This window comes from Rhinoderma darwinii, chromosome 4, assembly GCF_050947455.1.
Source record: "Rhinoderma darwinii isolate aRhiDar2 chromosome 4, aRhiDar2.hap1, whole genome shotgun sequence".
Classification (NCBI taxonomy): Eukaryota; Metazoa; Chordata; class Amphibia; order Anura; family Rhinodermatidae; genus Rhinoderma; species Rhinoderma darwinii.
The window spans coordinates 176698377-176725478 of NC_134690.1; the positions used below are offsets into that span (position 1 = coordinate 176698377).

The 27102-nt window shown below is 39.0% G+C and overlaps 1 protein-coding gene across 1 annotated transcript in view; it reads left to right on the forward strand.

Annotated features, from left to right (window-relative positions):
• The first annotated feature begins 975 nt into the window (after positions 1-975).
• MYOM2 (myomesin 2) overlaps positions 976-27102 on the forward strand; it is a 140198-nt gene continuing 114071 nt past the window's right edge. The window contains exons 1-5 of the mRNA XM_075861936.1: positions 976-1082; positions 11604-11723; positions 14635-14818; positions 18023-18180; positions 23100-23192. Of these exons, the coding sequence (XP_075718051.1) occupies positions 976-1082; positions 11604-11723; positions 14635-14818; positions 18023-18180; positions 23100-23192 (662 nt within the window). The remainder of the gene's footprint in view (positions 1083-11603; positions 11724-14634; positions 14819-18022; positions 18181-23099; positions 23193-27102) is intronic.

A 27102-nucleotide genomic window follows, 5' to 3' on the forward strand; every position in this document is an offset into this window, starting at 1 on the left:
GCATAAGAATTACATCTATTACAGTATGTCTCTGTGGGCAAAAGTTTTTTTAACTTTATTCCATTACATTGGCACTGGATTATTGCTATTAATGTAATATTATTGTGGCTAATATTTTATAAGTCACTGTCGTTTGACCTGGCACTGACTATCGCACCAAGGTACACATGACTGTGCACTGACACAAATAAGTGCAAAAGGCAAAGTGGAAGAGTTGCCCATAGCAGCCTATCAGGTTGCAGCTTCCATTTTCAAAATTGTCTCTGAGAGCATGAATATGATTGGTTGCTAAACAGCCTCATACTTGGTGCACTCTACATCCATAATTCTTACGTCATTCATTTGTTAGGGCTAATTTATATACAGTGCTATGGAATACAGCCTTTTCTACGCCAAGTTTCCTAGACTACCAACCGCTCAACCGGTATGCCAGTCTTTGTATTTGGCCATTTCTATCTGGATGTCTACAACCTAAAACTGTTTATAATGGGTAAACAGATGATATAAGAATGATGAAAATATGATCATGTAGAAAATACAAAAGAAGGTAGAGCAAGAAGCAGCAAAAGATACAGAAAGGCTTGTTGACAGCTTGAATCATGGCCTGGGAATTCATGTTGCCCTCAATATCGATTGAGCATAAAACTTCCACTACACTGAAAATCTGTTGTATATGCTGGAATAGCACAATTTAAGTGCACTCGATACAAATGATTCCCTTTAATCCTGCATGAACATGGACCAACTACTTGCTGGCTATAACTATTAGGTGTTTAATCATAACCTTGGTTGTCACATGTCCCAGAATGCCTTGAGCCCACAATAGCGCAAACTACCATACAATATGGCATCATTTGTAAGACTAGATTATATGTCTATGTATTAAAAACACATTGATTTATGTCCTTATTATGGTTGGAGGCCCTTCTTAAATAATTGTCATTTTCCCTCTAGTTCTAGGGACAGGCTGTTGCCATGTCTTCTAAGGTGGTTCCTTATTATCAAAAGAGACAGAAGCATTATGATCACTCTTACCGCAATCTACAAAGCAGATATGTAGTTCAAGAATACACAGCACAAAAGTAAGTGGTGTTTATTTAAACATTATTAGCAATTTTAAGGGCGGGTTCACACATAGCGGAATTTCACTTAAATTCCGCTGCGGACACTCCGCAGCGTTAATCCGCAGCGGAGCCGTTTCTCCATTGACTTTCACTTTAATTTAGCAGTGTTCGTTTACACGATGCGTACAATTCCGCTGCGGAGCATAGGCTGCGGAGCGGAATTTGGTGTCCGCAGCATGCTCTGTCTGTTGCGGAGCAGTGGCGGACTGGTTGCGGACTCATGGCGGAATTTCTCCATTGACTTCAATGGAGAGTCAAAATTCCGCAATGAAGTCCGCAGATCTTATGTGTGCTGCGGAGCGTATTGTTTTTACTACCATGACATTTCTTCATTCTGGCTGGACCTATGTATTTCTAGGTCTACAGCCAGACTGAGGAAGTCAATGGGGCTCCCGTAATGACGGGAGCGTTGCTAGGAGACGTCTGTAAATAGTCACTGTCCAGGGTGCTGAAAGAGTTACGCGATCGGCAGTAACTGTTTCTGCACCCGGGACAGTGACTACCGATCTCAATATACATGTATCTGTAAAAAAAAATATAAGTTCATACTTACCGAGAACTCCCTGCGTCTGTCTCCAGTCCGGCCTCCCAGGATGACGTTTCAGTGTAAGTGACGGCTGCAGCCAATCACAGGCCAAGCACAGGCTGCAGCGGTCACATGGACTGGAGCGTCATCCAGGGAGGTCGGGCCGGATGCCGAAAGAGGGACGCGTCACCAAGACAACGGGCGGTAAGTATGAATTTCTTTGACTTTCACTAGGGAAAGTGCTGTCCCTTCTCTCTATCCTGCACTGAATAGGGAGAAGAGAAGCACTTTTCCTGCAGTCCGCAGCGGCCAGTCCGCATCAATTTTCTGCACATTTTGTGCAGATCCGCTGCAGAATCTGCAACGCAGATTCTGTGCGGCATTGATGCGGACAGTTGCGGAGGAATTCCACCATGTGTGGTCATGCCCTAAGTGTTTTAATATTATTCGTCTTTGAATCAAATATTCTAACAATGAAAAAAAAGTTTGTATGAAATATGAATTTTTTTATTTTTTTTTCTAAATCTCTTTTCCTACTGAGGGTGTTAAACTTTCACAGGTGCATGAAACATTACAAGAGGGAGCTCTGATACATTGTAACAAGCCATGCAACTGTGTGAGCAGCAAATAATCAGGATTGGCTTTCAGACAAAAATCAAAAATGGCTCTGTTATCTGAGACCAAGCAGAGATTTTATAAAAGGTCAAAAAGTAGCATAACTTTTCAATATACAATGACCAAATAAAATTTACATAAAACAAAAGAAAAGATTGTATTCATTGGCAATCTGATGGTTATGGGGGTATCATGACACTGCCTCAGCGTCTCCCACTGTTGGAAATATCGATCTCATAGGTTCGATTTTAACCTGTCCAAACTTGGGAGATAAGTAGAATCAGAGGTGTCTGCTAGCAGCTTATACCCTCCTCCTATTTAATTAACGCACATTCAACCAAGAGAGTTGGGGCTGTTGAACAATCATGTAGTTAATAGCTATTATATGTCTATGGTCAGCTTAACCCTCAATGCACAGAACATAGCCGTGTGCAGGAGGCAGAATGGCGGGACACAGAATCCTCTGGCACCGTGTACTACAGAGCTGCAGGGACTCTGTGTGTTGCTGTGTAATGCTCCGTTGGGTGCCATGTACCGAATATATTCCTCCTAGAAGCAATAATGTACATGCGCCATCTGATAAAGCTTGCCACCATTTTTTTTTCTGTTGGAATCATATGTAAAGCAACAGAAAAACAACTCCTTATGAAATTGAGGCATAAGTAGGTACAGCAATACAAGCACCTCTATGCTCTATTATGGCTGCATACAGTCCTTAGACAAAATAAAATAATTCATGTTAGGCCTTGTTTACACTGAGTTTTTGGCACTGAATTTGACGCGGCAACTGGGTTGGAATCAGCACCCAAAAATGGCCGAAATCACCCCCCCGCTTTGATGTCAATGGGAGGCAGAGGCTTTTGTTTTTCTCTGGGCGACTTTTGGCTGCTCACAGGAAAAAATAGTGGCATGTCTTTTCTTGCTGCAGTTTCCGCCTCTGACCTCCTATTGAAATCAATGGGAGGCAGGGAAAACCTGCTGCGCTCGTTTCCTGCAGCGTTTTTTGCCTGCGGTCCTTGCTTTAACTTTCATGGCTGCGGGTGATATACAGGGATGATGGCTGGTATATACGGGGATGATGGGGATTACATACAGGGATGATGGTTGGTATATATAGAGATGATGGGATTGTGTACAGGGATGATGGGGTTATATACATGGATGATGGCTGGTCCAGACATATTGACTGTATATAACCACCATCATCCCTGTTTAAACCAGCCATCATCCCTGTATATAACCCCCATCATCCCTGTATATACCAGCAATCACCCTTGTTTATAACCCCATTATCCCTGTAAATACCAGACTGGCTGGTATATACAGGGATGATGGGGTTTATATACGGGGATGATGGCTGGTATATACAGGGATTATGGTTGTTACATACAGGGATGATGGGTAGTCCAGCCATCATCCCTGCATTAACCCCATCATCCCTGTGTATACCAGCCATCATCCCTTTATATAACCCCCATCATCCCTGTATATAACCCCCATCATCCCTGTACGTACCAGCAATCACCCTTGTTTATAACTCCATCATCCCTGTAAATACCAGGCTGGCTGGTATATACAGTGATGATGGGGTTTATATACGGGGATGATGGCTGGTATATACAGGGATTATGGTTGTTACATACAGGGATGATGGGTAGTCCAGCCATCATCCCTGCATTAACCCCATCATCCCTGTGTATACCAGCCATCATCCCTTTATATAACCCCCATCATCCCTGTATATAACCCCCATCATCCCTGTATATACTAGCCATGATCCCTGTTTATAACCCCCATTTTACCTGTATATACTAGTCAAGCTGGTAAATACAGAGATGAAAGGGGTTATATACAGGGATGATGGCTGGTATATACAGAGATGATGGTGGTTATAAACAGGAATGATTGCTTGTATATACAGGGATGATGGGGGCTATATACAGGGATGATGGGGTTATATACAGGCAAGATGGCTGGTATATAATTAGAATGCGCCTCAGTAGTTGTAAACATGCGTTGGGGGGCCCACTGAGTTGGGGCCCACTCAGATATGTTTTGCTCCCCCCCCTGTGCTAAACCCCTAGCTATGCCTCAGATAGATAGATAGATAGATAGATAGATAGATAGATAGATAGATAGATAGATAGATAGATAGATAGATAGATAGATAGATAGATAGATAGATAGATAGATAGATGATAGATGGATATGAGATAGATAAATATAAGATAGATAGATAGATAGATAGATAGATAGATATTGTTGTTTGCCCTGTTAGAATATGTTTTAGGTGATCAATGAAATTATTGTCAATGTTTAGAATAAATGTGGAATAATCATTTATATGTACAGTGCTGTGTTTGTTCCCTTCATGATTTGCTCTATTTTTTGCATTGGGCTTGAGCTAAATATAAACCAAGCATGTGGCAGAAAAATCTCCTGACATATACGCCGACGTGCCCACAGACTTAAATAGCCATACATTTAGCCAGTATATGTCAGGATCCTACAGCCCCCAACCATATTGAAAAGTGTATTAGACTGTGTTTTATAATCCTGTATAAAAAAAAGAAATTGTTTACCATGCAGTCTACTTATTTTTTTAATGGCAGGCAATGGTAGATGTAAACAACTGTCAGTTATGTTCTGCTAACCCTATGTTCCGTGGGACCGTTACAAATAGTGCTGCAGAATGTAAACCGTGAAAGCAGGGTGATTTTAGCCTTGTTTCAGATCTTTAAACAAAATTGAATTTAATACATACCCAACCTGTGTAAACAAGAAAGCAAATGTTGATTAGGGAAAGGGAAGAAAAGGATAAAGATTGTGGTTCAGTTGAAAAAGTTGAAAATAATAAAATAATAAACTTTATTAGCAAATTTTATTAAAAATGGTATATAAATTGTTACAATTGTCCAATGTAGGTCAGATTTAATTTATAGTGCAGATGACCCCCTATCCTACACTATGAAGGACACAATTTGCCTTATAAATGATTGACTATCAAAATGTTACTGTCATGCAGTGGCAATGTTACACCTGCTACCCAATAACACCACCCGTGGGAATGTCAGTATAAATTAAAAGGGTAGACAGTGTATATGTAGGGATATCACCTTATTAATTATTTACTTGGCGATTCCCACTCAAAATATATTGGATTGCCTGTGTTCCTGTTCCCCTATAATAAAGTTGAATTTTGTAAATATATTAATTGCTCTGAGATGAGCTGTTTGGGAGCCCGATGACAGCGGTACAGTAGCCCGTGTTCCGAGTGCACTGTATTACATGCACTTAGTGTTAAGTGCTTGCTGCCGAATGATAGACACTGAGTTAGTGTCTTAACGTCCTCACCACCGGAGACGGGAGAGACGACAGGCAGCAGCACGATGAGGTAATCGGGCTGGACGGATTATGTGTGCCGCTGATATGACTCAGAGAGCGCTGTCAGTGAGATCACCTGGCAGCGTCTGCTGAGACGGTGTATCACGCTAACACCGCTCACCCAGCTGGGAGCAACGGCCGCGTGTGAGAATGAATTGCGGGCATAATCTATTGAAATGTCAATTGCAGACAGTAATACAGGGTGGGCCATTTATATGGATACACCTAAATAAAATGGGAATGGTTGGTGATATTAACTTCCTGTTTGTGGCACATTAGTATATGGGAGGGGGGAAACTTTTCAAGCTGGGTGTTGACCATGGCGGCCATTTTGAAGTCGGACATTTTGTATCCAACTTTAGTTTTTTCAATGGGAAGAGGGTCATGTGACACATCAAACTTATCGAGAACTTCACAAGAAAAACAATGGTGTGTTTGGTTTTAACGTTACTTTATTCTTTCATGAGTTATTTACACGTTTCTGACCACTTAGAAAATGTGTTCAAATTGCTGCCCATTGTGTTGGATTGTCAATGCAACGCTCTTCTCCCACTCTTCACACACTGATAGCAACACCGCAGAAGAAATGCTAGCACAGTCTTCCAGTATCCGTAGTTTCAGTTGCTGCACATCTCGTATCTTCACAGCATAGACAATTGTCTTCAGATGACCCCAAAGATAAAAGTCTAAGGGGGTCAGATCGGGAGACCTAGGGGGCCATTCAACTGGCCCACGACGACCAATCCACTTTCCAGGAAACTGTTCATCTAGGAATGCTCGGACCTGACACCCATAATGTGGTGGTGCACCATCTTGCTGGAAAAACTCAGGGAACGTGCCAGCTTCAGTGCATAAAGAGGGAAACACATCATCATGTAGCAATTTCAGATATCCCGTGGCCTTGAGGTTTCCATTGATGAAGAATGGCCCCACTATCTTTGTACCCCATATACCACACCATACCATCAATTTTTGTGTTCCAACAGTCTTGGAGGGATCTAGCCAATGTGGGTTAGTGTCAGACCAATAGCGGTGGTTTTGTTTGTTAACTTCACCATTCACATAAAAGTTTGCCTCATCACTGAACAAAATGTTCTGTGTAAACTGAGGGTCCTGTTCCAATTTTTGTTTTGCCCATTCTGCAAATTCAGTATGCCGATCTGGGTCATCCTCGTTGAGATGCTGCAGCAGCTCGAGTTTGTAAGGGTGCCATTTGTGAGTAGCTAATATACGCCGAAGGGATGTTCGACTGATGCCACTCTCCAGTGACATGCGGCGAGTGCTACGCTGTGGGCTCTTGCTGAATGAAGCTAGGACAGCCACTGATGTTTCTTCATTAGTGACAGTTTTCATGCGTCCACATTTGGGCAAATCCAACACTGAACCAGTTTCACGAAACTTGGCAAGCAGTTTGCAAACTGTAGCATGGGAGATGGGTGGTCTCGTAGAGTGTCTTGCATTGAAATCTGCTGCAATGACCCGGGTACTGCGTTCGCCAGACATCAACACAATTTCTATCCGCTCCTCACGTGTTAACCTCTGCGACATGTCAATGGCTGTAAACAAAGAGAAGCTTGTAAATAACTCATGAACGAATAAAGTAATGTTAAAACCAAGCACACCATTGTTTTTCTTGTGAAATTCTCGATAAGTTTGATGTGTCACATGACCCTCTTCCCGTTGAAAAAACTAAAGTTGGATACAAAATGTCCGACTTCAAAATGGCCGCCATGGTCAACACCCAGCTTGAAAAGTTTCCCCCCTCCCATATAATAATGTGCCACAAACAGGAAGTTAATATCACCAACCATTCCCATTTTATTTAGGTGTATCCATATAAATGGCCCACCCTGTAGATAGAAAAATGGACCTATTACATTGGATTAAAAGGCTAAACACCCGACGCGCGTTTCGCCGGCATTCCGGCTTCCTCTTGAGGTGTAACCCGCCAGTTCTGACGCCCTTAAATATGGTAAGTTTGATGTGTCACATGACCCTCTTCCCGTTGAAAAAACTAAAGTTGGATACAAAATGTCCGACTTCAAAATGGCCGCCATGGTCAACACCCAGCTTGAAAAGTTTCCCCCCTCCCATATAATAATGTGCCACAAACAGGAAGTTAATATCACCAACCATTCCCATTTTATTTAGGTGTATCCATATAAATGGCCCACCCTGTAGATAGAAAAATGGACCTATTACATTGGATTAAAAGGCTAAACACCCGACGCGCGTTTCGCCGGCATTCCGGCTTCCTCTTGAGGTGTAACCCGCCAGTTCTGACGCCCTTAAATATGGTAAGTCTTGACCCCAAGAGGAAGCCGGAATGCCGGCGAAACGCGCGTCGGGTGTTTAGCCTTTTAATCCAATGTAATAGGTCCATTTTTCTATCTATTACTGTCTGCAATTGACATTTCAATAGATTATGCCTGCAATTCATTCTCACACGCGGCTGTTGCTCCCAGCTGGGTGAACGGTGTTAGCGTAATACACCGTCTCAGCAGACGCTGCCAGGTGATCTCACTGACAGCGCTCTCTGAGTCATATCAGCGGCACACATAATCCGTCCAGCCCGATTACCTCATCGTGCTGCTGCCTGTCGTCTCTCCCGTCTCCGGCGGTGAGGACGTTAAGACACTGACTCAGTGTCTATCATTCGGCAGCAAGCACTTAACACTAAGTGCATGTAATACAGTGCACTCGGAACACGGGCTACTGTACCGCTGTCATCGGGCTCCCAAACAGCTCATCTCAGAGCAATTAATATATTTACAAAATTCAACTTTATTATAGGGGAACAGGAACACAGGCAATCCAATATATTTTGAGTGGGAATCGCCAAGTAAATAATTAATAAGGTGATATCCCTACATATACACTGTCTACCCTTGTAATTTATACTGACATTCCCACGGGTGGTGTTATTGGGTAGCAGGTGTAACATTGCCACTGCATGACAGTAACATTTTGATAGTCAATCATTTATAAGGCAAATTGTGTCCTTCATAGTGTAGGATAGGGGGTCATCCACACTATAAATTAAATCTGACCTACATTGGACAGTTGTAACAATTTATATACCATTTTTAATAAAATTTGCTAATAAAGTTTATTATTTTATTATTTTCAACTTTTTAAACTGAACCACAATCTTTATCCTTTTCTTCCCTTTCCCTAATCAACATTTGTACAATACTGGCGGTATACACCCTTGTGGTTCTAATTACTCACTCTATATAATATAAAAGAGAGGGTTTTTGCAAAAGCCCCCATTTTTAAACAAGAAAGGTTTGGATGTAGTTTTTATTTAACCAAAGCCAGGAGTGGATCCAAAACTAAGGAAAAGTATAATGGAAAAACTGATATGACTGATCTGCTCTTTTGTAACCACTCCTGTGTTTCACTCAAAAAAAGGCATAAAAAAACTACATGAAAAAACTTCAAATAGCAAGGTACAGAATGTACTCTATAAGGGTATGTAACCACAGCCCAGATACTGATTTTCCACATGTTAATCTGATGTGGAAAATACACAATTTATCCGGCCATTGGAACATACCCTAAGGGCACTTACATACATGCTGGTCTTGTTGCGTTTGTTTTTCCAGCATATCCACAGGTAAGCCACAGCAAGATCTGTGTGTGTGTTACGTGCAGATATTACTGCAGATTCACAGCGGTTTTCACCCCATTCTACATTGAAAATGGTGAAATTCTCTATGGACATCTGCAACAAAATGAGCACTCTGTGGATTTGAAAATCCACTGCACACTCTGATCTTAATGCAGAACATGTTCAGCAGCATGTGGATGAGATTTTTCACATAGAAAATCCGCAAAGAAAATCCGTAGCAGTTCCATTCCATGTACAGGGGACCAACTATTGAATCAACATAGGGAGTTTTTAATAGTGTATCCCCAAGTGTGATTGGTCGCCCAGTTCCAGGTAAATTTATTCCAGGTCATCTTTGTCTTATATTCAATTTTGTTTGATGGTCTAAGACAATTAAGTGTGATGAAAATAGAAGGAATCAGGAAGGGGGTTAATATAATGGATTTTCTTAATTTTGTTTTCTCTTCCGTTCCCTCCAGTATAATGTCTGTCATACATTAAATTAATCCTTATATTTTTTTTCTTCAGAATATTATAACTGCTGTTTTATTGTGTTAGAGTTCAGTGTATATTTTCTCCAAATAGGGGCAGCACAGTGGTGGGCACTGTTGCCTACTCTGGAGTCCTAGGTGTGAATCTGACCAGAGACAACATCCGCATGGAGTTTGTATGTTCTCCATGTGTTTGCGTAGGTTTCCTCTCACAATCCAAAAAAACACACAGATAGGTTAATTTGCGTCCTTAGCAATTGGACTTAGTGTGTGTCGGAGATAAGGAAATTAGACTGTGAGCCCCATTGGGGACAGGGACTGAAATAAATAGTGACAATATCTGTGCAGTGCTGCTGAATATGTTGGTACTATATAGGCAATGGATAATAAAAAATAATTGCTAAGCAGCCATCTTTATTATTGTAGAAACAAAATTATCAATCACGATTAGTTCACTTACTACTTTAGTTATAAACAAGCCATTTTTTGTGCGACGGTATTGTTCTTCATAAAATATGTCAGATATTGCACAGTTTTCAGCAGTATGACAAAGAAACTACCTTAGAGAAAAATGCCTTGTTTGCATATTATAGTAAACATACAGATTATTCATTTCTCACTACATTATATAAAACAGCAAGAAAAAAACAGAGAAAATACAATGCAGAAGAACAAAAAAAACAAACAAACTAGGATTTACAGCATATCCTGCTCAGTAGCCTCATTCTTTTAAAGGGAACTTCCCCCTTCATGACTATTTCACTTGCATTCATCCTTTGCATGGATAGACACTTTCTCTTCTTTACATAAACTCTTCGTTGTTTTAGTTTTTTGGATGAAATTTTGGTTCAACTTTGACACATTTAATCATCATCCTTTTTGGTAAGCCACAACTCTTTTTAAAAGACTTTTGAAAGTGTCTGTTCGTTTTGTTGCATTTGCCCCATAAACAGGTCTAAAACTTGATGCAACATTATTCACCTAAAAAGTGCCACATTTTGGCGCATTTTACGCCAAGGTCTAGGCGCAATCACATTACTACATCTACTCTTATGTGTTCCACTGCATGGTGCCGCTTTGGGCAGAGGTGTAACCTAAAGTTAGACACAATGCAAAATTTGTAACAGGGCCACCACATACCACATGACATTTATAATACTAGTGGCTTCATATGTGTCAAAAGGGCTTTCATCCCACTCAGATGCCAATGCAGACAACAGCTACCTCTGCACCCCTTTTAGCTACACCCTTGGCTTTGAGGGAGAATACCTCCGTAACACAGCATACATTGTAAAATGGCTAAAAAAAAATACTCACGGGTTCCGTATGAATTTGTGAGAAAAAAATGGTGTGAACCTGACACACACAGAGGTACAGTATGAGCCCATAGCAGTCTATAAGCCCCATATTACAGATCAGTACAAAAAGGATCCATAATATGTCCACGTGCAGTGGTGCCCAGGCATTGTTACAGCTTAGAGTCTTAAGGAACAACTTGCAGAAATTTCAAATGCAAGTAAAGGAATAATCAAAAAGGTAGTACATATATCTATAGTGCAATTTTCAAAAAAAAAACAAAAAAAAAAACAGATTACAGTGATACGGTATATTATATTCTAGGAATTATGGGTTCAGTCTGCAACATATCTGGTTTGCTATATATAGGACCAACATCTATTAAGATCAATGATATGGATATCTAAATAATCTCATTATACATTATACTATATATATAGTTTAAGTAAATTAAAAAGTGATGTGTACATATTAAGCTAGTTTGTTTAGCATTGGTAATGTCACAGAGCTGCAACAGGTATGTGCAATATCCTCTCCTCTCTCTGTCACTACAGAAGAAGCAGCTCAGCTTCTACTCAAAGCGTTTCATCAATTTCCTCCGGTTCAAGAGTAAAATGTGTTTGCGGGGCTGATAGAGCTGTTCAAGAATACTATGTCCCTGCATTTAAAAGAAGGTACATGCTATTGTGTACCATGCATGGGTAGTTATAGACAAGCTTAAAACATGACCTATTAATGTGTTTCCGTACTATGCTATCTATTAATATTATAAAATAATAATACGTAATAGCCATGTCATTCCATCGCATCGCACAGGTAACTTCAGCATGTTATAACATACTACAGCTCTAGCAGTCATTATGGCATGCACCTACTAGTTCATTTAGAGCAATTAACTCTTTCATATGCACATACAAAGGATCATATTCTATCGAATTCGGTGAAAAATATTGATATTTCAAATTTATAAATCAATAACAAATGGGGTTTGTCAATATCCTTGTGCATATATGTTGAAAAAAAAAGAAAGGTATCCAGACCTAAACCAGCCAATCATATGCCAAGAGAACACTGTTTTGGCACATGTCTGGCCCCTAGAAGTCTAAAGGGACTTTACAGTATAAGTCTAGATACCTTCCAGATACTGCTTTTATGCTGGGATGATTATTGCTTTTCATGAGCTCTTAAAGTCTGGACCTATTCTGTCAAGAACTATAAAACATTTTCTGTAGAAACACAAAATCACTGTTTCTACATTGGTATTGATAGATTTGTTTTAGTGTAAATCCACCATATTTATTTCATAGATCTGATTTGCACTTTTTTGTGTCACTGCACAGGTGTAGCCTGTAATTTAATAGGCATATTGAATCCAAAGACTGATATTTACAAATAAAATCGCAGAAAGTGGGATTGGAAAAGTCAGAAGACTCAGAATCTTCTGTTTTCAGCACTTTAAAATTTTCCTCTCATATTTCTTCCTCACCCTCATGCTCTTCCTTCTTTTTCCTTATTCTCCTTCTTCTACCTACTTCTCTTCTTCATCATCCTTTGAATTCTTCTTGCTTCTTCTTCTCCTCACTTTCTTCTCCTTTTTCCTGCTCTTATTCTTCTGTCTTTCATTCTTTTACTTAACCTTATGATGCTCCTCCTTTTCATTCATCTACTTGGTCTTCTTCTTCCCCTTTTTTCTTCTTATTCACTTATCTTTTATTCTTCTTTTTCTTTGTTCTTTATTTTCCTCATTCACTTTCTCTGTCTTCTTCATTAAAAAGAATATGTCAGCAGTTTTGAGGCCTCAGTAAGTTGAAGTATGGGGAGAAGAAGAAAGAAGGAAAAGAAGTTGGAACTAAAAAGAAAGAGGAGGAAGATGAGGGAGTTAAAGGGAATCTGTGAGCAGTTTTGAGGCCTCAAAACTGCTGATAGAGTGATATAGGTGAGGGAGAGGGCATTGTAAACATACTTTTTGTCTCGGTCATTAAAGTTGCATGACTGAGAAACCATCATTTGATTCCACCAGCATGGTGGCTGCAGGTGTCACTCTCTGCTCTGAGTGACAATTCTAGCCACCAAACAGGGGACCACTAGAGCCGTCACTCAGAGCAGAAAGCCTGGTCTGGCAGTGTGCAGTGAGGAGAAGCCAGGAGCACTTCCACCTCAAGTGCCTGCCTCAGTAACATTTGCAACCACGGCGTCGGCGTAAATAAACATCGAGTTCTCAGGGCATTCAACTTTCATGACCGAGACAAAAGGTATGTTAACACTGCCCTCCTCCTTCCCATTATCGCTCTGACAGCAGTTTTGAGGCCTCAAAACTGACGACAGATTCCCTTTAACTCTTTCTCCTCTTTCTTTTTATTATTTATCAACTCCTAATTCTTTCTTCTTCTTTCTTTTTCTTCTCTTTCTCAACATTCTCTTTTTAGTTCCAACTTCTTTTCCTTCTTCCTTCTTCTTTCTTCTTCTCCTCATACTTCTTCCTACTCTATTTTTCCCTCAATTTGCTTTTTATCCATCTTCTTCATGTTTGACTTTTTCCTCTATAAACTTTTGCTAGCCATGACAATTCAAATAAAAGCATTACAAAACAGTTCAACTGAGTGCAAACTTGTTATAATTGTACACATCCTATACTTCTCTAGTTAGAGGCTTTATGCTTAATAAAAAAAAATGCTACATGCTTTATTTCTTTATGTGCTGCTGAAAAATATCTATTGCTAATGCAATAGCATATACCTATGAGTACTAATGTATTGTGGATTTTTTAGTAGACTAGTATTATAACTTTACTGTTGCATGCTATAATTTAGTTATAACATGTTCCAAGTTGTCATTCTGCCTTTGTCTCTGTTTATAATTTGTAAGGTATGTGCTTTAATAAATTGCATGAATTGTCCTTGTGCGATATTCCGGGCTGTCTATTATTCTTTCTGTCTTTTTCATTCAAAAGTATTTCCAGTTTTTTGTAAATGAAGATTAAAGCAGATCTATGATCTGAATATGCTGCCCTATGCCTTTTGGCTAATCAATAAAAGAGTAAGCCGGACTCCTAGTTATGAGTCCGGTGTATTCATGAGGTGACGGCTTCCTCCGCCTCTCCCCGCTTCCTCCCGCTCCCACACCAGTGGTTAATGGCTGTCTGCTTTGTATAAAGATACACAACAGCCTGTCAATTACTGTGAGGAGGGTGGGGTAGTCAGGGGATGTGCTCTCCTCATGAATACACCGCACTCATAACTATGAGTCTGCTGTATTCTTTCATCGGTCCTATTAGCCAAACGGCACAATATTACACAATATTACACTTTATTTACATAAGGCTGGACATTTCTGTATCTGTGTTTTGTTGCTTTGATGGTGTCCTATCATCCTTTTTGTTTCAAAACTGATATTTTTGTTGGTGTAGTATTTGTGCTGTGTTCTGTGCTTGTTCAGTGTGCAATACTTGTCTCCTTCAAAGCATGAACTGCAAAGCTGTAGAAGTAGAATTTTAATGAAGCCTTCTGTAAAATAACTTACATGATGGAGCCAGCCATATACTCTTGTAGTATTATTTTTATAATGATTAAATGTTCCATAATATAGGACCCAGGAACAGCGTACTGAACAACGCACTGAGCAACAAACTGAGCACAGATCTCAGCAGCAACATAGAAGCTATGACCGAAGTGTTCGCTATGCCACAGAGCTTGCCTTCTTGGAAGAAGACGTTCGTATCGCACGGGCTTTGGCAAGGGAGCAGATCGATAAAGTGTCTATTCAAAGAATGGTAAGACAGTAATTATTATTTCTCCTTGTATACAGTATTTTGAGACTATGTCCTCATCATTTAGAGTTGGGTTGAACCATGTATCTATGTTAAATTAGTAATTAGTTCCAATGGAAATTAGAAGCTATACCTTTCTTATGAATACGTGAAAGGCAGTGAAATGACTTCTGGTGTCCTCTTGTCTTCTAGATCGAAAAAATATTATGCTAGAGAGATTGTAAGAGTCTTTAAGTGGCAGACTTTGCGTATATATTAGGGAATTTCTTTTATGGTAACACCTTTTAGCCAAATGGCTCTCTTGTGACCCAGATGTTAATATGGAAGAGCCTGGGGAAAATAGAGGAATTAAGGGAAAAAGTGGATGGAAAAATATCTGGAGACCACTCTCCCATATTAGGAGGTTAAAGAAAGGATAACTAAAGGTCTGACAATGATTAATAACGTATAGAAGTCAGAAAAAGGGAGAGAAGTCACATTTATGATGTATAACAATGCCTATGTAGCGTATAATCTGCCACTGGGGGAGTACATAGAAGGATATAAACAGGAATGCCCAAAATGTGGAAAACCTGGGGGAAATTTGATGCATTGCTTTTGGGGTTGTAAGAAGTTCAAATTATTTTTGGAGGAATTGAGAGATTTTGTTCATTGTCTGGGATGGACTGAGTTTATACTCGACCCATGGCTATGTTTACGGCATTATGAGGGAAAAAAGGGGAAAGGGAGATACCCCCTTGAAAACCCTTTATATAGTGGTACTAGTGGCTAAAAAAAATATTTTGACACATTGGTTGTTTACAACGACCCCTACAACTAAGTCGCCATCCACACGACCGTGCCTGTAATCACAGTCCGTAATTATGGGCACGGCCGGCTGTGGGCAGTCGTCCACATTTATAGGCACGGTCCGTAAAATGCAAAAGATAGGACATGCTTCTACAGGAAGTCCGGATTGTCCGTGGCCAATAGAAATGAATGGGTCTGTAATTGCGGACCATAATTACGGTCTGCAATTACGGATAATTTTTTCGGTCGTGCGCATGGGGCCTTAGGAAGTAATACAAGATCTTAAAACCATAGTTAAAATGGAAAGAAGAGACCTGCTTTCTACCAAGCCTAAGCAGGAAAAAAAATGTCAACAAAGATGGGGAAGAAATCTTGGACCCAGAAGAACAGAACATCATATTGTGTGATTTTAAATATAATCCTTTAGGTGGGCCTAAGTAAACCTATGAATAGTAAAACCTATCCATTTTACTTTATTTTATTTATTTGCTTATATATATCTGTGTGCTTAGGGAGAGGAAGGGTATGGTGGAGGGGGGGGGGATTTCAATATATTTGAACCTTTGTATGTAAAAGCGCATTTTTATATTTATATATATATCATATCATCTATCTATCTATCTATCTATCTATCTATCTATCTATCTATCTATCTATCTATCTATCTATCTATCTATCTATCTATCTATCTATCTATCTATCTATCAAAATATGCAAAAGCAATATATAAATCAAATTACAGGAATGCTAAAAGGTCAGGAATTCTAAAAACTATAGCTATAAGGTACACAATTATTTTCTTATACCGTACATTATATCTACCTCTCGACTGAGAGTAGTATTAGTTCTGTACTGGGTTTTAGTTTTGTAAACTTTTCATAAATAAGTCTTAGAGGCCCTGCCCACTTTTATAAAACATCCATGTGTGAAAAAGTGGCACAGGGGCTTAATAACTATAAGACTTGACCTAAATGCCATATTTCAATGTACTAACAACAGAATATCTGTAAATTACTATTATAGTATGAAAAATGACTGTATACATAGGCTCCGAAGAAATACAGACAATCACCAACCAAAAAAATGATCTTTCTCTTAATGTCCTCCATAGGAGGGGTACCAGTTTAAGCATGGTGGCCTTGGTCAGGTCCTCGCAGGTAAAAAATAAGACTAAGGGTATGTTCACATGTAAACGCAAAATACGTCTGAAATTACGGAGCTATTTTCAGGTGAAAACAGCTCCTGAATTTCAGACGTTTTTTGCATGTACTCGAGTTTTTCGCGGCATCTTTTACGGACGTAATTGGAGCTGTTTTTCATTGGAGTCAATTAAAAACTGCTCCAAAAACATCCCAAGAAGTGTTCTGCACTTCTTTGACGTGGGCGTAATTTTACGCGCTGTCTTTTGACAGCGACGCATAAAATTACACCCTCTCTGAGCATAACATCGTAAGACCCATTGCAAGCAATGGGCAGATGTTTGCAGACGTATTGGAGCTGTCTTTTCAGGCGTAATTCGAGGCGTAAAACGCCTCCATTACGTCTGAAAATAGGTTGTGTGCACATACCCTTAGACCGACCACTACCATGTTTCCAGAAATAGGTGACACTTATTAAAAAGACTAAGGCCACTTTCCCATGGCAGTGTTTAGGGCAGTATTTTGCTTCAGTATTAGTAAGCCAAACCCAGGAGTAGATCCAAAAATGAAAGAGGTACAAATGTTTCCATAATAGTTTTTCTCTATGTAGGTATCACATTAGTTTTAGCTTTCAAATACTAATAGAAAATACTGCTTAGAATAGTGCCATGTCGAAGTGGCCTAAAGGTCAGGAAAGGGGAAGTTCACAGGTCAAAGCTCCTGCCAATGACGATAAATTTTGGCTGCAGATTGACTCTAACGGGTATCAGAAAAACACTTTTAAATTAGACCAACTGTAAGATGCGATAATAAACATTCCCATTATGTTCATCATATTTAAGTGATGATTAGAGCAGTAATCTATCAGCTTCCACAGCATATGAAGTGGTGTACATAGCATCTCACTAATACCTCGTGTCTAGCCAGAAGCACCATCACAGTGCTCCTCATGGCCAGATGTACTCACTACTGTAGCTTACCTGTGTTTTCAGATGTCCTTTAACACATCAATATAGGGATAGGTTTTTTACAGATAGGGTAGTCAAACTAAGGAATGCCCTACCCCAAGATGTAGTAATGGCAGATACTGTCAGCATTTAAGTTGATTATGAAAGGTTGAACTTCATGGACCTGTGTCTTTTTTCAACCATTGTAACTATGCAACATTTTATCAAAATAGATACCAATAGAAAGTAGATTAAAAAAAAGGATGGACATGAAGATGCCTATTGAGTGGAGATAATGGGCTTCTTACCAGCTTCACCCTTTTTTCTGTCAGGTAGAGGAGAAGTTGGCATTACAGAGGCAAATCCATGAAGAATGTGTAAGCCATGCCCCCGATATCTTGGTGCGTCTCAGATCACACACTGTTTGGGAAGGCATGCCTGTGAAACTTTTCTTTACTGTCCAAGGATATCCGACACCCCTAGTACAGTGGTGAGTAAAAAACAACAACATTATCCTACTTAACTGACATACATTCTGTAGTAACAAACATAGTAACAAAGTAACATAGATAGTAGAAGCAACATATAAATATGTCAATACTAAACTTAACATTGGTAACTATTAACTGACGTCTACGTATATATTATTAATATAAAAAACTGTAAATATATCTTGAGTAAGTTAAGTTATATTTTATCATTTATCATTTAATCATGTCATGTAATAAAGTTAGAACAACAATTTTAACTTGATAGTAAAATATCACGTGTGATAGACTTAAATTTACCTTTCCAACAACAGTGTGTCATTGAGAGTATTTAAATATTCATGATTAATATTTTATTAAAATCTACAATGCATTCGCAAAGTCTTCAGACCCTTTCACTTTTTTCACATTTTGTTATGTTGAGGCCTTGTGCTAAAAGAAATAAAAAATAGTTTTTCCCCATCATTCTGCACTCAGTGACAACAGAATGTTAGACATTTTTGCAAATTTATTAAAAATTAAAACCTCAAATTTCACATCGACATAAGTATTTAGACCCTTTGCTATGACACTTGAAATTTAGCTCTGGGGCCTCCCGTCACTCTAGATCATCTTTCAAATGCGTCTACACCTTGATTAGAGTCCACCTGTGGTAAATCCATTTGATTGGAAAGACACACCGCTGTCTATATAAGGCGACACTGCTGACAATGCAAATCAGATCAAAAAGCAAGCCATGAGAAAGAAAGCACTGCCTGTAGAGCTCACAGACTGGATTGTGTGGAGGTACAGATCTGGGGAAGGGTACAAAAAAATTTCTGCTGCACTGAAAGTTCCCAAGTTTGAAACAACCAAGACTCTTACTAGAACTGGCCACCAAACTAAGTAATCGGTGGAGAAGGGCCTTGGTAAGAGAGGTGACCATGAACCCAATGGTTACTCTGGCTGAGCTCCAAAGATGCTGTGTGCAAATGGGAGAAACTTTTAGAAGGTCAACCATCACTGAAGCACTTTTAATGTGGGCTCTATGGTAGAGTTAAAATGAAAACCTAAAAATAGAGTCAAAACCATGCTTATACTGATAAAATATATAATTTTATTGGTACAAAATATAAAAATCAAAGATGATGACCGCAGTGTGAAACAGATGAGGCCAGACAGTTGACAATAGTTGGATAAATAAACATATGTGTTTTGGAAGTATCATGAGTAAGGCTTGGAGTAACTGCAACCATGAAAGCACATTCAGTGCTGTACATAGTGTATACAATATATAAACCCAGGAGACATGTAATGTGTTCTAGATAATATGCAAAGATCCCAGGTTTGAGTAATCATTTGAGGGAAAAGATGCAGTCAGCACCAGACCCAAACAAATGGTTACATAAAAAGTATATGTGGATATATAGTATAAGCCACTTACCCATAGATTTGTGCTGTCTGGCGTCACACCCGACGTACGTTTCGGCTGAAAGCCTTCATCTGAGGGTGGTGCCAGAGAGTCTGAGGGAGGTATTTATGTGACCAGCCACCAATCACAAGTGTGATCATCTAACCAATTTCATCAGTCACAGCTGATGAAAGGGATGTGACACATCCGGAGTGAAACAAAAAGTAAGAGGCCGACAAAGAAATGCCCCAAGCGTCATGCATATAACACACCATATTGCTCAAAAGCATTCCTGTGGTGTGCTCATGCGCGAACACCACTCCGATACACGTGACCAGCATATATGTATATAGTTGATTCGTGGGAGTGCTAAAATATATTATATCACACCAATAGTTGATTCAAAAATCTACAAACAGAGACAAGTATTTTTTTTTTCATATTGTATATCTAATACATGTTTTATGCAATTTATGTAACAATATATTGTAATTGAATAGGGAAAGGATAGGGATAGATTACTCTGATCATTTGATATTATTGTACTGATGCATATATATTCCATGATGTGTTACGATACTTGTCTCTGTTTGTATATTTTTGAATCAACTATTGGTGTGATATAATATATTTTAGCACTCCGTATCAACTATATACATATATGCTGGTCACGTGTATCGGAGTGGTGTTCGCGCATGCGCACACCACAGGAATGCTTTTGAGCAATATGGTGTGTTATATGCATGACGCTTGGGGCATTTCTTTGTTGGCCTCTTACTTTTTGTTTCGCTCCGGATGTGTCACATCCCTTTCATCAGCTGTGACTGATGAAATTGGTTAGCTGATCACACTTGTGATTGGTGGCTGATCACATAAATACCTCCCTCAGATTCTCTGGCACCACCCCCAGACGAAGGCTTTCAGCCGAAACGTACGTCGGGTGTGACGCCAGACAACACAAACAAATCTATGGGTAAGTTGCTTATACTATATATCCACATATACTTTTTATGTAACCATTTGTTTGGGTCTGGTGCTGACTGCATCTTTTCCCTCAAATGATTACTCAAACCTGGGACTCTTTGCTTATTATCTAGAACACATTACATGTCTCCTGGGTTTATATATTGTATACACTATGTAGAGCACTGAATGTGCTTTCATGGTTGCAGTTACTCCAAGCCTTACTCATGATACTTCCAAAACACATATGTTTATTTATCCAACTATTGTCAACTGCCTGGCCTCATCTGTTTCACACTGTGGTCATCATCTTTGATTTTAATGTGTGTGTTTTTTATATTTTGTCCCAATAAAATTATATATTTTATCAGTATAAGCATGGTTTTGACTCTATTTTTAGGTTTTCATTCTGATTATGTTATAGTCACCACTGACGTCACCCGTAGTCATGGGCGTTTTCTAATATATGCCCACCCACAATATAATATATTATATATGACCCACTGATATCTATTTAGTTTCTTTATAGAGGGGTATTTAATTTTCCTCCATATTGGTTAAGTCTATGGTAGGGTTGCCAGAAAGAAGCCTCTCCTCAGCAAAAGATACATGAAAGCATGCCTGAAGTTTGCAAAAAAGCACCTAAATAGCTCTCAGACTGTGAGAAACAAGATTCTGTGCTCTGATGAAACCAAGATTGAACTTTTTGGCCTCAATTCTAAGTGTCAAGTCTGGAGGAAACCAGACACTGCTCATCACCTGCCCAATACCATCCCTACAAAGAAGCACGGCAGTGGCAGCATCATGCTGTGGGGGTGGTTTTCAGTGGCTGGGACAGGGAGACTTGTCAGGGTTGAGGAAAAGCTGAATGGAGCAAAGTACAGAGATATTCTTAATGAAAACCTGATTCAGAGTGCACTGACCTCAGACTTGGCCAAAGGTTCACCTTCCAGCAAGACAATGACCCTAAGCACACACAGCCAAGACAACACAGGAGTGGCTTAGGGACAACTCATTGAATGTCCTTGAGTGGCCCAGCCAGAGCCCTGACTTGAACCCAATCAAACATGTCTGGAAAGAACTGAAAATGTCTGTCCACCGACGGTCCCCGTCCAACCTGACAGAGCTTGAGAGGATTTGCAGAGAAGAATGGCAGAAAATCCCCAAATTTCAGGTGTGCAAACCTTGTGGCATCATATCCAGGAGGACTGGAGGCTGTTATTGCTGCCAAATGTGCTTCACCTAAGTATTGAGTAAAGGGTCTGAATACTTATGTCAATGCAATATTTTAGTTTTTCCTTTTCAATAAATTAGCAAAGATTACTAACATTCTGTTTTTACTTTGTCATTATGGGGTATTGAGTGCAGAATGATGGGGGAACAACTAGATTTGTTTTATTTTAGCACAAGGCCTCAACATAACAAAATTTGAAAACATTTAAAGGGTCTGAAGACTTTCCGAATGCATTGTAACTCAAGGCAAAAACTGAAAATTTTGTTTCAGCTAAAATCATGGAGCTCTACTTGTCCCTAATGTTTCATTTAACTGAATGAGGCCGTTCTGCAGATCTGTTGTTATTACTAAGCCGCAGTTGAACTGGCCATGGCAATGAAGCAGCATTGCTATCATAAGGGTATGTGCAGACGCTTACTAAAAAACGTCTGAAAATACAGAGCTGTTTTAAAGGGAAAACAGCTCCTGATTTTCAGTCGTTTTTTAAGCAACTCACGTTTTCGCTCCGTTTTTTTATGGCCATTTTGGGAGCTGTTTTTCTATAGAGTCAATGAAAAATGGCTCCAAAAACGTCTCAAGAAGTGACATGCACTTCTTTTTCGCGGCTGTTTTTACCATTGAAATCAATGGGCAGATGTTTGGAGGCGTTCTGCTTTTTTGGCCGTTTTTCGTCCGTTTACAGCCCGAAAAACTGCCGAAAATAAGCCGTGTGCACATACCCTTTGAAACTTGGGAAACAGCATAGAAAAAACTGCACTTCTAATGTCAATCCAATTACACAATGAGAATATGGTAACCGAGCAGCGCTGTCTTCAGTAACTTTAGTGTTTATATATGAATACTAAGAGAATGATAAGTGGTTATCTTAGTGAGACAACTGCTTTTAACAACTGAGAGTGAAATACTACTCTAGGCTACTACTTCTTTTAATTTAGACTTCATGTGGAGTTCTTTAGTAATACATTTCATTTTATTGCTGTAACTAACCAATTTCTTGCTTTCTACTACTTTAATAATAATAAAAAATGCTTGAAAAGTAAATTGAATATTTATTTTCCAAATTAATTTCCCATTTAATTTGTTTTTGCTCTGTTGCAAACTCTGGACACTTACATAGTATTATCGTTGCATTCAATTTTGATAAGCATTAAAAGGTGACACTACCTCTTGCAAACCAGCCATTATCTATAATTAAATTGTTTGTTGCAATGAAATAAAAAAGCAGCGTACTATATGCCAAGCAATGTCAATGCACCATGAGACCGTGTAAAATTAACTTGACTGTGATTATGATACTATTGACTTTACGGAAATGAATCTACTCTTTTCATTAGGTATAAGAATGAAACTTTGATTAGCCCAGCAAGTGAACCAGGAAAGTACAGAATTGAAAGCAAATATGGAGTAAATAGCTTGGAAATATACAGGTAAATAATGTTTGTCAGTAATTCTTTGCATTATGGCGTATGTTATAGTTCTCGCATGATTGGTATTGTACTGGAAGGAAACCTTTAGGTTTAACATAGGAAGTGATCGTACAAATTACAGCAAGATGAACACGCTCCTGCATTTATATACAGGATAGATGAATAGATGCATATTATACAGAAAGAAAGTGGTCGTGCTATGTTCCTTAAATAATATACGAGCCAAGACTAAGTATCATATACTGGAAGTGACGCTTTGCTGCTGCTATATGTATATATGAAAACCGTCCTTGTTAAACCCAGGAGCAGAGTCAAAGATAACATACCGTTCTACTCTCTTACTCCAAATGCTGGTTTACACGGGCAGATTTCTGCCCATAATGTGCACCAATATAACGTGTCGATCGGCGTTAGTTAACAGGCCCTTTTACATGGTCTGATGCTTTACTGTTTTGAGACGAATGATTCTTAATACGATCATTCAGTCCCCATCAGTTTGCATCCTTGTCGGCAGCACATCCCCTACTTACATCCCCTATTTACATGTACTGCCGACAGAGATAATATTATAGGCTGCATAAACTATGTGATCAGCCGACCAACGAGCAATTGCTCTTTTTACGGCTGATCGCTGCAGTTTTTACACGTTAAGGCTGACATTACACAATTCTATTCCTCCGCATAACCCTTTTTCCTCTTTTTCATCTATTAACCTGTTAGTGACTGCCCATTAAATTTTTTTCGGCGGCCACTAACAGGCTTTATTCCGATGCAACAGCCTTTTTACGGTGCTGCATCGGAATAAATAAATAGAGCAGGGAGCCGTTAAATCTCCCTGTTCTCAGCTACCAGAGGTATCTAAGAGCAGGGAGCAGCCCTGCTCTAACGGTCTAACGGGCAAGATCGATATCAGTATCGATCTCACCCGCTTAAATGCTCAGATTCGGCGCTCAATAGTAAGCACCGCAACTGAGGGGTTTTGGAGAGAGGGAGGGAGCTCCCTTTCACCCCACGGGCACCCTGCGTAAGATCGCAGGGTGTCGGTGTCTTCTATGGCAGCCGGGAGGCCTAATAACGGACAGGCCCTAATACACTGCAATACAAAAGTATTGCAGTATATTTTAAAAGCGATCGGATGATCGCATAGTGAAGTCCCTTAGTTGGACTAGTAAAAAAGTAAAAAAAAAGTTTAAGAAAGTTAATAAAAAAAATAAGTAAACACAAAATTAAAAACCCACTTTTTCCCCTTACAAAAATCTTTATTATTAAAAAAACAAAAAAAGCAAAAAGGTTACACATATTTGATATTGCCACGTCCGTAACAACCCCAACTATAAAGATATTACATTATTTAACCCGCACGGTGAACGCCGTAAAAAATACAATAAAAAACAATTGATGTTTTCTGTGAATCCTACCTTAACAAAAATGTGATACAAAGTGATAAAAAAGTCGCATCAACTCCAAAATGGTACCAATAAAAACTACAAGTCATCCTGCAAAAAAAAAATGCCCTCATACAGCTGCATCAGCAGAAAAATAAAAAAGTTATGGCTCTGGAAATATGGAGACAAAAGCAAATTTAGAAAAATAAGTGTTTTTACTGTGTAAAAGTAGTAAAACATACAAAATCTATATAAATTTGGTATCGTTGTAATCGTAACAACCCGCTGAATAAAGTTATTGTGTTATTTATACCACACGGTAAACTGCGTAAATTTAGGATGCAAAGAAGTGTAGCGAAATTGCTGTTTTTTTCTATCCCCCCCAAAAAAAGTTGTTAAAAGTTAATCAATAAATTCTATGCACCCCAAAATGGTGCTATTAAAAAATACAACTTGTCTCGCAAAAAACAAGACTTTATACAGCTATGTCAACGCAAAAATAAAAAAAGTTATAGCTCTTTGAATGAGACGATGGAAAAACGTAAAAAAATAGCTTGGTCATTAAGGCCTAAAATAGGCTTGTCATTAAGGGTTTAACCCGTTAGTGATCGCCAATACGCCTTTTAACGGCGGCCACTAACGGGCTTTATTCTGATGCATATGCCTTTTTACGGCACTGCATCAGGATAAAGTAAACAGGGCAGGGAGCGTCAAATCTCCCTGCTCTCAGCTGCTAGAGGCAGCTGAGGGCTGGGGGTGTCCCTGCTCTGCCGGGTGAGATTGATATTAGTATCGATCTCACCCGTTTAACCCCTCCGATGCGGTGCACAATAGCGTGCACCGCATCTGAGTGGTTTTGGAGAGAGGGAGGGAGCTCCCTCTCTCCCCCACTGACACCCGGCGATACGATCGCCGAGTGTCTGTGTCTCCAATGGCAGCCGGGGGCCTAATAAAGGCCCCCAGGTCTGCCTGGAGCGAATGCCTGCTAGATCATGCCGGAGGCATGACCTAGCAGATGCCTGTCCGTTTTAAACGGACAGGCAGTAATACACTGCAATACAAAAGTATTGCAGTGTATTATAATAGCGATCAGAGAATCGCATATTAAAGTCCTCTAGTGGGACTAGTAAACAAGTAAAAAAAAAGTTGAATAAAGTTAATTTAAAAAAAAATTTGAAAAAAAATGAAAAACCCAGCTTTTCCCCTTACAAAATGCTTTAGTATTAAAAAAACAAAATAAAGTAAAAAAGTTACACATATTTGGTATCGCCACGTCCGTAACGACCCCGACTATAAATCTATTACATTATTTAACCCGCACGGTGAACGCCGTAAAACATTTAATAAAAAACTATGGAAAAATTGCTGTTTTCTGTGAATCCTGACTTAAAAAAAATGTGATAAAAAGTGATCAAAAAGTCGCATCTACTCCAAAATGGTACCAATAAAAACTACAAGTCGTCCCCCCAAAAAAAAGCTCTCACACAACCGCATCGGCGAAAAAATAAAAACGTTACGGCTCTTCAAATATGAAGACACAAAAACAAATAATTTTGAAAAAAACAAAACGTTTTTACTGTGTAAAAGTAGTAAAACATACAAAAATTATACAAATTTGGTATCGTTGCAATCGTAACAACCCGCTGAATAAAGTTATCGTGTTATTTATATCACACGGTAAACGCGGTAGATTTAAGACGCGAAAAAGAGTGGCGAAATTTCGGGTTTTTTTCTATTGCCCCCCAAAAAAAAGTTAATAAAAGTTAATCAATAAATAATATGTCCCCCAAAATGGTGTTATTAAAAAATACAACTTGTCCCGCAAAAAACAATACCTTATACAGCTATGTCGACGCAAAAATAAAAAGTTTATAGCTCTTGGAATGCGACGATGGAAAAACGTAAAAAATGGCTTGGTCATTAAGGTTTAAAATAGGCTGGTCATTAAGGGGTTAAAGAAAAAGGAGTAATTCAAAAGCAAAAGGCAATTCTGGGCTTTTTTTTCAATATTGATTTGTATTTTTTTTTGCATAAATGAAAATCATGCTCGCTTTACATCATCCTTCCTATAATCTGTCATAGCCTTCAATATTATGTGTATCATGTGCATATGGTTAAGTGCAACATAGTTTAATATTGAGTGTATAGCTTCAGTGCCATAAAATATCTCTTATCTTAAAGACTATAAGAATCTTTCCAGCTATGTGTTGTCTGATTTTGCATCACTATTATCAGTGTGACGTTTTGGCTGCGTGGTAATGCCAACTACAGAATTACTAGTTTATCTTTTTCTAACTTCTTGGCAAAGGGTGACTGAGAACTATAAGTGCAGTTTGTAAATGATTTCCCAGCATGTGTTAAACTCAGTAATAATAGTTGCATTTGCTATATTTATTCAAAAGGCACAAGAAGCTAAAGTCAAATCAATAATTTACAGGAAGTTATTTTAGTAATATATGTATATAAGGGAACTGCTCATAATAATACTCCCCAATATACAAGTAGAAATGTATTAAAGGTGATCC